General features: G+C 37.9%; 1 protein-coding gene across 18 annotated transcripts in view; it reads left to right on the forward strand.

Annotated features, from left to right (window-relative positions):
- Nucleotides 1-16,211, forward strand: part of mast4 (microtubule associated serine/threonine kinase family member 4) — a 130,448-nt gene that overhangs the window by 81,993 nt on the left and 32,244 nt on the right. For 2 of the 18 annotated variants that reach the window (XM_051893872.1, XM_051893880.1), the window contains exon 1: nt 13,621-14,123. The exons of 11 other annotated variants lie outside the window; for them this stretch is intronic. In XM_051893872.1, coding sequence (XP_051749832.1) covers nt 13,861-14,123 — 263 coding nt within the window. In that variant the 5' untranslated portion in view covers nt 13,621-13,860. Of the gene's footprint in view, nt 1-9,241; nt 9,617-10,676; nt 10,758-13,618; nt 14,124-16,211 lie in introns of those variants that run through there. 5 more of the 18 variants (XM_051893873.1, XM_051893874.1, XM_051893876.1 and 2 more) reach the window with 5 other exon arrangements.

Below are 16,211 nucleotides of genomic sequence, written 5' to 3' on the forward strand. Positions count from 1 at the left end.
CAATACAGTATGTATATGACTTTCTTTCCTCAGCCAAGGATAAATTAAGGTCGTAGAGAAAAACATTCCAGTGTAGACCGTTTTTGATGGTCCAAAAATCCATATTTAGGCAGCTTCGAAGTGCTCCACATGACCCCAGCCCGTGAATAAGGGTCAGAAATTTGAAAAGTTAGATCTTTGACTGTCATCTGCATGGGGCCCTCAAAAAATTGTGATCTACGCTACACATTAGTACAAAATTTGTACCAATTACAGTTTGTTTTGTTTTGTTTTTAACTGTATTTGTTAGCATTTCCTAGAGAAACAGATTTGTCTATGATGTTTCTCCTAAACTTTCTTAGAACTTTTTGGAGAAACATAATAAATATATAAACACAAAACAGAGAAACTATAGAGACTATTGTTGACTGGCAGAATGTAAGTGTATAGAGCTATAAATTGAATGTGGATAGTAAAGCTCAGATTTGGGACAAATGTGATAAGAATGCTTATATTGAAATCTGATATTTGATTGCAGGCTTTGGTATTTGAGCATAGCTTGTGAAATCGTTGATCTCTTTTGAAACTTTATAGGTGGTACATGTAAGATAACTGGGATCTTTGCGAAAATATGAGAAACAGACTGTGCCAAAAATCTCCATTTGATCTTCATTTAATCTCATTAATGTCCAGGAGAAACAGTTAACATATTTAAGGTATCTTACTGGTGATTTATTATATATTTTTAACATGCCACTGGTTAAAATGTTTCCTCACAAAATATTAAATAATGTATTCATTATGTTTTGAAACATAAACACAGCTTGAGAAGTAATCACCCAGGGCCATCAACCCTTGCATTCTTTCTGAATGTCATGTTACTGTATCTTCACTCACAACTTTCTCTGGTGTCTGTAAACACACAGATAATATTACCAGGGCTCGAAGTGGGCCAGTGCGCACTTCTATATTTTAATCTGTAGCGTACCCTCACATTGTCTTGCGTACCAGCACATCTCACACGTTGCCAGTACTCTGACTGCTCGCATCGCATACCCCCACGTGATTTTAACCAAGGGGGACCACCCCCAAACCCCCCAACCAAGAACCTCCAAACATTATTAAAGTCTATTTAAAAGGTTTTCTATCAAATAAGGCAATGTATGTGATGATACCTTGTTTAGAGTTGTAAGCCATTAGTTTTTAGTTTTCTTTGGCACTTGAAATCATGTGAAATCATTAAAAATGCCTTTAGGGTGTAAGGGGTTAACAGTGACCGTCAACAGAGAGCTTACATATATCACTTATATAAAGTTTGAATGATCAGGATCAGTATCGGCTGATCATGATGACAGAAAATTGATAGTCCGTATCTGCTGCAAAAATCCTGATCTGAGCATCCCTATTTCACAGCACACAATCTAACTGCTGCAGGGTGCCATGCAGTGCCACACCTGTTCAGACACATTAGTCAAGTCAAGTCATCTTCATTTATATAGCGCTTTTTACAATACAGATTGTTTCACAGCAGCTTCTCAGTGATAATAGGAAAATTTAATGGACAGAGATTGTTTTGGTTTTACAGCAGCTCTAGGAAAAAGTAATTATTGAGCTAAAGTTTTTGATTGAATCACTTCCATTGTAAAAATCATTCATTATTAACTTAGGGGCCGCTTAAATTACACCTTTTTTTCACCTTTGAAAACTTGAAGTGTGCACTTTTAACGTGTTCTTGCCGTTCGTTTACGTGTTTAGTCTATAGGTATGCGTGTTTGAATGTGTATGTGCGCAAACGCTTAGTCTTTCTTTACAAAGAGGCATCGCCAAATTATTTGTCTGGCCCGCATAATGCAGAATTATTAGTCGTTTCTGTGGATCTATGCGAACTGGAATCATTTTGATAACGTTTTATCTATACATAAAGAAAGGAAAGGGAAGGAGGCCTTCACAGTGGATAGTTTAGTTGACACTTCAGGGCTGTGTTGTCATCGTGTCTAGGCACAGTTCCTTCCTCTTATCTGGATACGGCCTAAATCTGGCAGACTACGGTAAACCTAGGGATAAACAGAGAGCGACTAATATTAGCATAGATAAAATTACTGGTTTTATTGAATTATTAGAAAATGTAGGTTATAAGGGCATATTTTCTTTCTGGTCTTTAAGGGCATAATGGCATATTTTCCTGGTTTATATCAGAGATGCCCAAACTATGGTCTGTGGGCCAAAGTTGGCCCGTGATGACCTTTGATTTGCCTGCTATGCCATATCACAATAGGGGGGAGGGGAAAGTCATGCCATTTAAGCATATCTTCATTTTCTAATAATCTGGTAGAAAAAATGTTAATATATTTAGTTGGATATAATACAACATTTACTTTTGTTCCATGGCCCCAGTCAAGTTTGATTTTTGGCCCATTGTAGTTAAATGTTTGGGCACCTCTAATTTAGCACTATAATTTATTTAAAGTCCCCTTGTAATCAATAATTTTATCCCTTAAAAGTCATTTTTGATCACCAAAATTAAATTTAAACTTTTTTTTTTTCTGTGAAAAAAAAAAAAAAAAAAAAAAAAAATTCTTCATGCCTTAAAATAACTTGAATTTAACTTTTCACCCTTGCTTCATTTAGTATGCACAGATCTATGAATTTACCTCTCACTCGCACAAGCTCAGAGATCCACTTGCTGTACACTAGTATCACTTTTTACAATGTCGGACACATAACGGTAATTAATGATTAGCGTTTTGCTTGACTACGTTATCAAACAGCTAATAATGTGTTGCTAATGTTACACAAACCGTGTTCCTGTTCACCATCTCAGAGTCAGACAGCTCCCTTCTAAAACTCAGCATCCTTACTATATCAGCATATAGTTCATCATAACATCGTAATATACAACATACACCCTCAATAATCTACCTGATTTCTCATATCAACAGAAAAATATACCGGGATAACCTGGCTTCTCTCTTGAGACCCCCTGCTTCAGATCGGTCATAATTAATGATATGCTAAAGCCCACCAGCACGTTGATGTGATTGGTTACAAGGTAGTTTGTCACGTAAGAAACACCAGCGATTTCAAACCACGTTTTTGAAACTGTCTTTAGATGGTTTGTCTTAAAACATATTAAAAACACCACATAGGCATATAAACAACATTAAAAACTTGATTTTCACCACAGGGGGACTTTAATATTTAATTATTAAAAATCTATACAATTAAAATGTTTTCAATGAGTTAATTGAATATCATGTAATAATTCTATTAAGATTTATAGCCCTAATATTAGGCCTGACAGCCCTGATTATAGATCAGACCCATGGTAAGGCCTATAGACACTAGAATTAAACCCTTTAAATGTCTCCTGAACATGTTCATTATGCATTTCAAACTGTTTTATACTTTTATCAGTAAAGTTTGGAGTCAAGATGATAATAGTTCATGTAGCATCTGGCTGTAATATGTTTAAAAGGGTATTTGGTGTTGGTGTCTGTTTTGACTGTGTTTGTAATAGGTCAGAGATTTGATTTTCTATATTTAGAAACCATAACAGTTGGCAGTTTTTATGATGACTCTGTCTGGTGTCAGTTGACCTGAGAGATATATGTGAAGATACAAATCTGTACTTTACCAAGATCTGGATATCCCAGGTTGCGGTGTGTGTGTGCGGTGTGTGTGTGCTGTGTGTGTGTGCGGTGTGTGTGTGCGGTGTGTGTGTGCGGGTGTGTGTGCGGTGTGTGTGCGCGGCGTGTGTGCGTGGTGTGTGTGCGCGTGTACCTAACGGTTGTTCTAACTAACACTTTTTATTTAAATTTACTTAATGTGCACCTATTTGTTGAACTTAATTGTAAAAATCTAGTAATCTGTACTATTCACATAGTATGCCAGGATAAGATTACTTGATTGGGTTGAGTACCACTTTGAAAAAATGTTTTTTGAGGCAGGGCAATTCTTAATAGAATTTTCACTCATTTCCTCCACTTCTGCAGTTATCTTTCTTCTTAGTATAACTTACTCATTTTCCCAAGTTATCTTGAATGTTGAATTGTCAATAGAACTGATAATTTTGAGAGAACATCACATAAGTTCATACATTCTTAATGGTTTCCTAAAATGGTTTAGTTTGTAAGTCACCATTATGGTGATTAGTGTTCCCTGTGGTTGAACACTTGGGACTTAATTTATATTACTATAATTCACTTCCTATTGATTCAGTGGTGCATCAAGAAATCCATTATTTGTGGTTTCAAAAGCAAAAGAAGAGGTTAATAAATAGGTTGCTTTTAAAAGGTGATCTAACTTATAACTAGATCATTAACTACTTTTTATATAGAATTATGATCTATTAAAATGGCATTGTCAACACTTATATCATACATACCTTACTATTGTGAATCATCAAACTTTAATTGGGGTGACGTAATCACCCTGTATTTGTGACAATGTCTTGCATTTGACCTTGCTTGAGTCACACACAGACATCAACATTCAGCATGCAAAACTTTTAATTTTGATAAGACTCTGACCATTTCAAAACAATTTTATTTGCTGTCTTTATTGTGCTACTAACACAGCAAATAAAAATGGCAACAAAAAAAAGCCACCAAAAAGTAAAACAAAGCAATTGCTTAATTTATTCATACAGCAATGCACTATCATCTGTATTTTTTTGCTCCATTTGGTGGTTTACATATCCTGTTTCGACATGTTTTAGGCTTATCACACTTTTCTGTACTCCACAGCACTTGCATTATATGTTCACTGCTGTTTTCAAAACATCTATTCATATTAGAAAAAAACTGAGTGCTAGTGCAATGTCTCTGACAATGCATGCTAATCGTACCCGTTTTGCGTCAGTTACGCTCACACGGTTGGATGTATATGATAGATCCTCAATGTGTCAACCTGTCAGAAACAAATTAGAAGAAAAAAACATGTCAATGAATTTTATCGGCCTTTTGCGTTTGTGATTTATGGCCTGTCTGTTATGACGGCAGCACGGGCATTATGTGATGAATGTGCTGTTACGGTTGTCTGTTTGTTTCTGAGAGGGAGTGAGTCAATGCTGTGGTCATGTGACTGGGCTCGATCAACAGTGGGGTGGAGTGAAGTGGTGGATGGAGAGGTTATGGACACTCAGGTCATGCTCTCCAAATGTGTTTACTGAATGTTAATGAGAGGTGAGTCACCCGTTTATACAGCAGCATTGGTGGCAGCAGGTCAATGGCTCTGGGATTTTTTTTAAAAAATTTGATTTTATACTACATTCTATACTAACTTATAAATGTTTAAAAATATTAAATTAAATAAACTTTAATTCATTAAATTATTGCTGTTATCAAATGCTAAACAAAAAAAACAAAACAAAAAAAAATGTTGCAAAAACATGGCCTGTTATTATAAGGGACTTATAGGGTCTTGTGAAACTGTATTACTGACAGTGTTATTTAGTATCATTTTATATGCTATTATTGTAATTAATTAATATTTTGATTTGTAGTTTCATTTTAATTCTAGTTTACGTTTTAGTAATTTTATGTGCTGTTTTTTTTTTTTTTTTTTAATTCACCACCACAATGTTGTGATGTTGTGGGTGGTGTTTATGCAGTTGCTAATGTGTTTTACATGTACTATTTGTTTTTTTTTTTGTTTGTTTTTTGTTTTCAGCTTTATTTCAACTACCATAAATAATATATTTAAAATTTGATGGAGGAAAAAAAAATGACCTCCTTTAAACTGAGGCTTTTAATTCCTTTAGATATCCTTCTAGCATACATAACGTGTGTTATTGTTGGATGTATGATGGCAGTGTGGAAAAGAAAGGGTTACAGCAATTAATGAATGTAAATAGAGGGTAATAAGTGAAGTGTGACCTGTTAAATCCCAATGAAGCAGTCCCAGCGGCCTCAGCTGATTGCTTCATTCCCTTCACACACATGCACACAATGAGCCTTTCACATTCATTTAAATCTAAAATATTAAAACTATTTTTAATACAAGTATATGCATGTTTGCTTCAGATAAATAAGTTTTACTAATCCAGTTTCTTAACATGAATGAGTTTGGCCTAATTAAGTAGAACCGCAGCAGGTGTTTAACTGGGTTCTGTCCTTACGCCCCACTTCCCGGTTCCCTGCTGCTTCTGCTTGATCTTTGATGTGATGTACACTGTCATCTGCAATTGGGTATTCTCATGAGCCTGCCAACTGTGGTCGATAACTTACTTGCCCTGAAAAACTGCCCTGTCGACTTTTTTGTTGTTTAATCAGTTTCGCCGTTGCATCTTCATCCTGTTATTTGTTGATGTTTTGTAGTTCCAGCTATGCGCACTTCTAAGAGCACCGATGCATCGGCCAGTAATCGGTATCATCTGATAAAAGCAATTATTTTTACTATCATCCATCAGCCGACTGTTTAAAAACAGTCGAATATCCTGTCAAAGGGGGTGGAAAAACATGTCAGCTCAAACTCATACTGTGTGTGAAGAAAATTTAATGTGTTGAATTTAGGCCAAGTTAATGCGACAATAACAATAAAAAATAGACATAAATATTTTGATGCTCTTAAATGTGACATGACAGATCGATGTAGCACCTCAGTTTAAGCAGCAGAGCATATGTCTTATAGTATAGTTATAGCATAGTTTTATAAAAGTTATAGCAGAAAAAACATGCATGAACATCAAAAGGTATGTTGAAAGATACATTACAACTAACCGAAATGTATCATGTCTCATGTAATCGCTCAATCAGTGTTTCAACCACGGAAAGACGTCAATAATAGTGCTTGTGAACTATATCACTTAACCTTGCATTTACCTCAGGAAAGTTATCCAATGTTTACAGTTCATTAGTTAGCTGTAAAAGCACTAGAGAGGAGCTTATTTACTGTTAGTTATATATTGGTCAAAAGACGATAGTTTATGAAAACTACCTTATGTGCAACTGAGTTGTATACAAACAGTTTTTATTTGAAAAACAGTTTTTATCTGGAAATAAAGCAGTTGAATATAGTAGTTTGGGCATTGTTGTTAATTTTAACCTCGAGTATTACAGTATTGTACTAAATGAGAGGGTTTCCACTATAGCTTTAGTAGGGAGAGATATTCTTCCTTAAGAATATCAAACTGCAGATATCATTCTCAGCTATTGATATTGGCTGAGAAATTTAGTATTATGCATAATTAAAAAAAAAAAAAAAAGATTATTATGCTGATTGTAGCATCTATGGTTACAGTAAACTCAATATTGTACTGAAGCACGTATTGCAGAAAGTACAAATACACATGCAGATTCATTAATATGCAGCCATGAGAGTGTAAGCAAAGTCCCTTTCAAGGAAAGTCTGTTCACTTGGCGGCCATATTTGCAATGCCTCCGGGCAGCTATTTCTATTTGAATGGGGGAATCCTGAAATCTCACAAACTGCTGGGTGAACTCACAATTAAATAACATATTTCAAATCAGCAACAAAATCTGACATGAACTGTCCTATAATTGTTGTTTCTTATGCTCAAATAGCATTAGAAAAGCTTCTTTTTCAGGCTAGACGAGCCAATGCGCATGTGCAGTCCTAAGCGTGAGTTTCAGGTTTCTATGGGAACCGGAGCCTCTAACGGCAGCTGCAGTGATGCAATGACTTTATCAGTCAGCGATTGGCTCTTTTACTTAGAAGGCGGGATGTATTCTGCCATAATGCGCGTTGCAGTTTCTTTCATTCATAACTAATAGGAGTGAACTTTATTTCTGTATCTGCAGTCTTTGGTGTAAGTGAATAGGTTTATGTCCCTGTTAATCAATGGGACTTGTGATATGGAATACAACTTTTGCAGATTTATTAATGATCCTATTACTTTTGTTGGTGCCCTCCTAATTGAAAGTACATTTCAAAGTAATGTGATTTATTAAAATATGATATACATGCAATGCCTGACTAGTAATGTTTTTATGTTTGTATTTATCATCCCATTTATCATAAAGCAAGTGTTAATTTAACAACATGTCTACATCTTTTCAGCCATTCCATACATATCTGCTACGGCTTTGAATAATATATCTCTCATTTATTGTCCGCATATTGATGTTTCTAAGAAGGACACATGTTGTTTCAGGTCTGATGTCTTTCTCGGCTTTATGAGTTTCATTAGCAGGTATTTAGCGGAACTCGGGTTAAATTGCTTGTTAAAGCCTGAGCTCATTATAGCAACGGTCTCCAAGCACCTTTGTCCCCAGTGAACCTCAGTGCCTGGTACAGATTAGTGCAATATTCTTCATGTATCATAATCACAAGATTCTGTTCAAGGCGTTCTAGTAAATTTATGCTACCGTGTGGTTTTGTCATGAGCAGGTGTATCCCTTAAAGGTTTTAACTTTTTAACTTGTTTTGAATGATCCGTGCCTGTGCAAAACTCACCACCACAATGATGTGAGGATGCTTGATATGCGGTTACTAAGGTGTTTAAAGGTGGTTGACAGGGCATTTGTATGAGGTTAAGGGGGTTCTGAGTGGTTTTAGCATGTTACTATGTGGTTGTCAGGGTGTTCTCAGTTTTTTTGCTGGTGTTGCTGAAGTGTCCTCACTATGCAGTTGCAAATGTTCTGCGTGGTTGCTATGTCAGCTTTGTTCGCCTTTAATTCAATTAATGAAAACTGTCATTTTTAGCAGTTTTAGGTTAACTATAACAACACTGGTTTTAGTGCACGGCTTTGCAGTTGCTAGGTTGTTGCTTACTAGTCCAAGCTAAAAACTCTCACCTCCAAGTCTGTGTATTATATTCTCTAAATATAGTTCATGTCCTTCCTTCCTTTGAAGTCTGTGGGATTTGCCCATTTGCCCATTTTATCGTCCGACAGGTAAAACCATAAGTCTGATTACTTGGAAAAATAACCTTCTCCACCCCTCTTCTCAATAAGCCACATGATTTGTGTTGTTATTCACATTTGTAGCAACTGTGCTGGATGAGTTACACACCAAAGCTTAATACTCTGGGTTAAGGGTTTGTACAATTCCATAACCCTAACTATGAGAAATGATTGTGTTTGCCTTAGCAAACATTAATGAAGTGTTGCCATGTCTTGCACTTGGTTTATCTTTGAAGACTTGTCCTTTTGAGACATCTGTGGCTTATTTTATAAAAGAACATTCACAGTTTGTGCTGCAGTGTAATTGGGGGGGAAAAAACATCAACAACTTGAATGATGGTCAGCAGCCCTGCTGCAGATAGGAAGTGCTGCATGTAGACTCCTCTGACTGTGCTTTGCTGACGTAAGGCTGCTTCCTTGGTGGAGGAGGGGCGTGTAGGTCTGTTTAGTGCTGGTGCGTGAACAACAGGGGAGGGGAAAAGGATTGTCGCCCAGCCTCCCTGCCCTCCACAGGCAGTTGAATGATCACATCTGACAGCTCGGGTGGAAGTTGAACGGCTCAGAGCACTGGGTCTCCTGTATCTACTCCTCCCCTGTGAGAAGCTCTCAGCCGGGTTCTCCGCACCAGAGCCTGGCATTGGCTCTTTGTCAGCGCATGGGGGTGCGGGCAGACAGACGACGTGAATATATCATGTACACAATAGAGTGAACAAGTGCAGTGCGACCATGAAAGCCCAGCGGGAGAGGCTGAGGATTCCAGGGTTGACATTGGAGTGAGTATTTTCCCTTCTCTCTCACGTCTTTTCTGGCTGTGATGACAGAAGACTGTTTATCTGCAGTGTGTCTGTCGCTGTAGCGGTGACAGCACATCTGAGCTGAGCAGTGCAGCATTACCACAGTAGCAGCGTCTGCAGCATGTGTTGAAGGGTAAATATAGGTTTGCTAGCTTGTGTAGATCCAGCTAGTGTCCCTTTGCGACTGCTTTGCATGTGTTTTTGATAGCACAGGCTCATGTTTGGATAAAGGACGATGATGCTAGATCAATAACGGATCATCTTCTAGTCACGGCTTGTCAGACTAGAGCCAGAAGGACTTGCGCAGCAGCTGCCTTTCTGTTTAGCTATGCTGACATTTCGTCTTGGCGCATTTTATAGTTTTTGATCACCGTCACTTATTGAATCATGTGGCTAAATTAGCCCTACAGAAGGCCTGATTGTTGTCAACCTGTTAGCAGGTCAAAGACGCCAGCGTACTGCGTTTGATGCAGCAACATAAACAGTTAATATCTCGTCATATTACATTGGCCATTGATGTTTCGGTAAGATGAGGCGCCTTTGTTTTTGTTTACAGGGGTCGCATCAGATGCATGTTTGTGGCTGTGATCAGGTGTTGCATCATGGCTGCTGTTGCTAAGGATACAGATACATGCGTATCTCCTGGACATGTCAGCTCAGCAATTTTGCCTGACATGTTTTGTTTCTCAGTGAAAGAACCTTCGTAATACTTGATAGAAGCATGATGCTCGTAGATTAACAATGATTATTTTTATGTTTATCTTTGTTAAATTAAATTTGCACGTGATCAGACTATATATCAACAAGTGTACAATCCAAAACCATTTCATGCTTAGGCAATGGAATTTAAAGGACCATTGTTGTGGCAACTCTTTTGCAACGCAGCGTTTTACTGAAAAAACCTTTAATGGTCGTGCATGACGTTGCTCTGTGGTTAATGCATGCCAGCTCGTGTATGTCTCTGCATACATAAGCACTCAACTTCAAAGGCTGCATCCTGAGAGAGACTGTTCTTCACAAAACTCAATTTGACTTCCAGCCTCACTCCACGAAGCTTGAGCCCAACTCCCACAAGCCCTTGCAGCCCATGCAGCCCGCTGCACGCATTTCATTTTTGGAGGTAAGCGCTTGCTTCTTTCATATAGCCATTTTGTTTTGAGGCTTAATATGTTCAAGGCTCTGTGTTCCGCCACTGAAAATGAAAGCATGGAGTTCAGTGATCGAAACGGCACAGGGTCTCCATTCATTTATCTCTTTTGAGTTTTATTGTGTTTACATTCAATGCCTTTGATTGTGATTTCATTTTCTAAAACTGTGGGGAATAGCATTATTTCTTGTGCTTATATAACATTCTTAGAGTCACCCCCTTCCCCCAGCCTTTTTGGTGAGTCTCATTCACCCTCTTTTATGTGATAAATAGGATTTGCTTTGGCCATTGAACATTTTGGTGGAAAGAGCTCTGCACCATTTTGGGGGAAACCAGGTCATTTCAAATTCTGAAAATGAAGAACTGTGGAAGTGAATTCTTTTTAGCACAAAGACATAGGACGCATGCTCTCAATTTTCGAAAAATACATTTTTGAATAGTACTAATAATTGGTCTTTGCAGGCTTGACAGCACAAACCAATTGGAAGACTGGTTTTAAAAATTAGAATGCATTTCATGAAGCATTTCCACAAAACGTTAATGTGCCTTTAAAAAATCTAATAATTTATTATAATATAATATTATATAATTATATAAAATTATTGGTAACACTCCAATGCTGACTTCTAACTAGTTGCTTATTAGCATGTTTATTACATATAGGATATTGGCTGTTTATTAGTACTTATAAAGCACATATTAATGCCTCATTCTGCATGACCATATTCTACATCCCTTAATCCTACCCAATTCCCACCCAATACCTAAACTGAACAACTACCTTACTAACTATTAATAAGCAGTAATTAGGAGTTTATTGAGGCAAAAGTCGTAGTTAATAGTTAGTTAATAGTTGGAATTGGACCCTAATCTAAAGTGCCTCAGCTCACCCTCTTGTAATCGGATCACTCAGGACAGATTTTATATAAACAGGACCATTGATTGCTTGAATCTACCCTCATTCCTTTGGAACAAATCTGACAATCATCACGTTTTTTTGAAGCTACCTTTTGTTTCACAAGCTTTGCTTCCTATAGCATTGTTATACTGTACTTTGTAGCATATTCTGGAATTCTCCACTCAAAGCCCTAATGATGAAGCCAGATCTGTGAAAGGCACAGTCAATCTGTTTTTGTCTGTCATCAAGTAAGTCTTTTGGGATTGCTGATGAAGTGGGTCATTGAGCTGTTTGAACTAGTTTGATTAGTTGGTGTTTACACACAATCGTCTGATACCAGTAAACGGTGGAACTGTTTAGATGGAAAGAAGGTTGTGACTACATTACAGAACATTTGCTTGATTTCTAAAAGTAATAATACAGCTTGAGTCGACTGAAGCTTTGATAAGTATTTGAGGTTAATAATAATCCCATCCCTTGATGAGTGGCAGGCTCAAATGGAGATGAAGATGTCTGTAGAATTGTAATGGCTGTCATTCATGAAGCTCTATACATCCCCCACTCTTCAAGTTTTTATTGAATATTTTGTAAAATTCATTCCAGTTACCAATATGAGTGTAGTACTATCAGCCTAGTTTCCCCCAAAATTTTAATAATTTAAAAAAAGAAACTATTTAGATTCCGCCTGGGCATACTGATTGGTAAAAATAACATTTTCATTAACTTTCTCAGGCATAACTAAATGGTGTTTGCTTCTTCAGATATCACTAATGTCCAAAGTACTATAGAGAGACTAATATTTTATTTTGCTTAAAATTTACAGTTAGGTATAATGTTTACAATTTTAGTTCGGAAATGCTGCTGTACTGGTAGGTCATTACTTGAGTGCCGTTATCTTTCAGTAGTGTGCCCTGGTATACTTATTTTTCCATGTTTTGCTCAGTCTTGTGCACAGTTTGGCACACAATTCTTTCTAAGTATACCCCATTGACTATGAATGCTGGATCTAGTGGATCTTTCTTTTCACTTAAATCACTCACACGTGTGCTGTTGTCTGTGCAGACAAGTGAGGTATACTGTCAGCTTTATTCTGAGCATACTAAGCATGCAACCTTGTACTTCGTTGAATCAGACCACTGGTATTGTTTCTGGTTCGTCCTTTCCAAATGAGAACACCGGTGCATACGTATATAGAGCACGGGCTGACACAGAAGAGAGTGGGCTTGGATTGTTCCCAGATTTGTTTCTATAGGTCACTAGTCTTGCAGGAAGAGATAAGAAGTCATGAGACTAAAGTTGTAAGATGATTGAGCTAGACTTTGCTCACTTCATGTGTGACAAGGGTCCTCATGATTATGTCCATATCTGAAGCAATATTTGAGGGTTTGATCAGTTGTCTGTGTGCCTGGCTCATATGTTCTCTCAGGCCTGTCCTAACTTGTCTCCTCGTTATGACGTCCTTTGCCTTACACCTTAGTGGCTAGCTGCCCCTCTGCATTCAACAGCTAATTGTCAAGACCAAGCAGCCCCATTCCACCCCACCAAGTTCATCTGTCATGTGTCAGGGAGGTTGGGCCTCTTCATGTCCCTGCCTGCCAAAAGAGCAGATTGAAGAACAGAACAGGAGCAGATCAAAGGTGCTGAAGTGGAAGAGAGAGGGTGGTTTTCCTCATATGGCAGGTCCAGCGAGGGGGGGGGAAAAGAAGGGGAAAAAAGGCTTGGTTACAGGGTGCAGGACTTGCACGTGGTTACGTTGAAAAGCTGTGCATTTCCATTTCAAATGGCCCGATGGGTTTTGGAGCGGGGCCAGACAGGGAGAGCCGTGATTGCACTCACTGCGTCGTCTGCTGATGATGCATTGCTGCTCTGACTCACAGCCCCCTCCCTTCCTTTCCTCTCCCCTCCCTGCCTCAGGATGTGGTACGGTAGGTGCCTGTTACATGATATGGAGCATTCTTGAGTCTCAATGAGTCTACAGGAGAGCGGCAAAGCCGTGCAACTTTCACATCAAAACAAAAACGTCATCCTGCTGGAAGTAGTCCTGTCCCTCTGTCCCAGAGGCATCCAGCATTTGAGCAGGAATGGATATGACCTGAATAGGAAACAGCTCAGAGGAGCTTTCAGACTATTCGATTTAGGACACTTCAAAGGACACACCGTCCCCTTGACAGCCTGTGTATGCTGCAGCGAGCAGCAGATGTGCCTGGACGAAACTCTGTAGTGGCAGAGCGTTGTGCTGGGAGGACTTCCCAGGACTCTTGCGCTGGGTGCCTACTTCTCTTGGAAGCCAGGCATTTCTCCTCACTCTCTTTTTCGAGACAGCTCAGAGCACTCTGGGGACATGACTTTGGGACAATGTCTGACTCCAGCTTATGGACTATACTCTCCAACTTTTCTATGCCACACTTTATCAGTGGAACAAGTCTACGGCGCTCCAAAAGGTAATCAAGTTGGTCAGGTTGATTGATTGTCGCCACTTCAAAGTTTTGTGGGTTTGGTTTTTAAGTCTTACAACTTTATCAAGAATTAAGTGAGTTGAGGTTATAGACAAGAACAATATGGTAATGTAGGTGCTGTGTTTTCTATTGTGTTAAATTTCCTTTGTGAATGCTGAACTGGAGTACCTCCTGATTGTAATCAGGGTGTTATTGTTCATTGCATGCAGCAGGCACAAAAGATGTTTACGTACGGGAGTAATTACCTGTGCATTTGTCTAAATATGCATGTTGAATGTGAGGAAAATGAATTGTTCTGTAAATCCTCTTGAGCAGAGCTCAATTCTTCCATGTTATTTGACGGATACAGTCAGGTACACTGCTTTTTCAGTTAATGCTGAAGTTGCGCCGTATCCTTTTCACCTCTCATGTGACAAGACCAAACCTTCACTAAAAGGCCAACCAGCCATAGATATCTTTGCTATCAAACAGTCATGTGCATTTCTGCGTGTCCTTTTCCTTCTTGCACACATTTTAATCCTGGGAATGACCCATTTTACCATTGATGATACAGATGATCCGATTAGTATCTCAGGATGAGTAAATCTGAATAAATCTGTCATTTGTTTGAAGTGAATTAGTTGTGGAGAACATGCAAGGAGGACAGAATTGCACATTGTGCTTTCTTCACAATGCTGTGTTCATTGGTTTGTACTGGGTGGAGATTTCAGTAATGTCTTTATTCGTAATAACTGTGAAAGTGGCACTCAATATGACACCAATAACAAAGTTAAAGTTCCTTGGTAAAATAATATAACTACATTTTATATTGTGTATATACAAATTTTGTGTATTATTGTATATGTTGTCTTAATTCATAAAACTGACCTTGATTTTAGGCTCTTAGTTCCTCAAATGTGTCCTTGTATCCAATTACATTTTTGTAGCACAGAAGTTTTCATCTGACAATAGTTGACCTTCTGTTGAGTCTTGACATGCTGACCATGAAGAAATAATTTGTTTTGTTAACAAGATATAGATTAGTGCCACTTGTAAATTAATTTAGGAATCAGATGTTTCTTTTGAATTATTTCTGTTTTGAATGGCATGGGCGGATGCTCTGTAGATCGTACTGTACTTTAGGGCAATGTTTAGAAGTGAAGTTACTGGATGTTTCTCTGGTGCTTGATAAACTGAGCATCATATAGTTGGCATTTATTATTATTAGCTTTGAAATTAACTCAAAGCATTAATTTTATGATTTGGAAGGAATAGAGCCAGAAAGTAATGTGAAAGAGAAAGGGGAATGGGGAAAAAAGATATGAATGGATTCAAACAATACATTCCCAGGGGTACCACAGCTCAAGTGTGTGCAAAGCACATGCATCAACCACATTGTCATATAATTTAACACAGACTCTGTTTATATGCAATGAATAATGATGGATTTAACTCTTTTTAAATTAAACAAAGGACTCACTGTGGACACGCCAAGACCATTAAAGAGACAGCTTCACAATTAGCTTTTGTAAAGTGTGTGTAAATGCCTGAATGACTAAAGTCAGTGACGGAAGCAAAATGTCTGTTGTCAAGTAACAATATTGACTGATACTTTATGATTCAGTCATTACGTTCCTTACAGTCATTTCTGTGTGAGTTTCTTCCAGATCTAGTATGAGTTATTTAATTGTCATTATAGCTACAGTAAGAAGTATGGAGTTGAGCACTGTCCATTCCTAATCTGCCTGTGTGTAGGAGCTGTATAAATAGCAAAATCTGATCCTCTTTAACTGAGCGTTCATGAACCAGATATTATTCTAAACCATGCCTCATATTTAAAGCGGTCTTTTCTTGCACTTTTAAAGTAAATTTCACATCTCAAAATCCTGTCACAGGTCCAAAACGCCATTTATTGCAAAAACAGCTTGTCACGAAATCTTAACATCATAACCATGAGCTCACTAGAATACTGTACATATCCAAAATTACATAATTTTACATATCTGAAGTCGAAGGGTCAGATTGAAGGTGAAAAATGGTCATGTAAGACTAAAGACTGTATTTGGTGCAAGAAATCTTGACCAACATAAGTGG

Source organism: Ctenopharyngodon idella, chromosome 5 (assembly GCF_019924925.1).
Source record: "Ctenopharyngodon idella isolate HZGC_01 chromosome 5, HZGC01, whole genome shotgun sequence".
NCBI classification, from domain to species: Eukaryota; Metazoa; Chordata; class Actinopteri; order Cypriniformes; family Xenocyprididae; genus Ctenopharyngodon; species Ctenopharyngodon idella.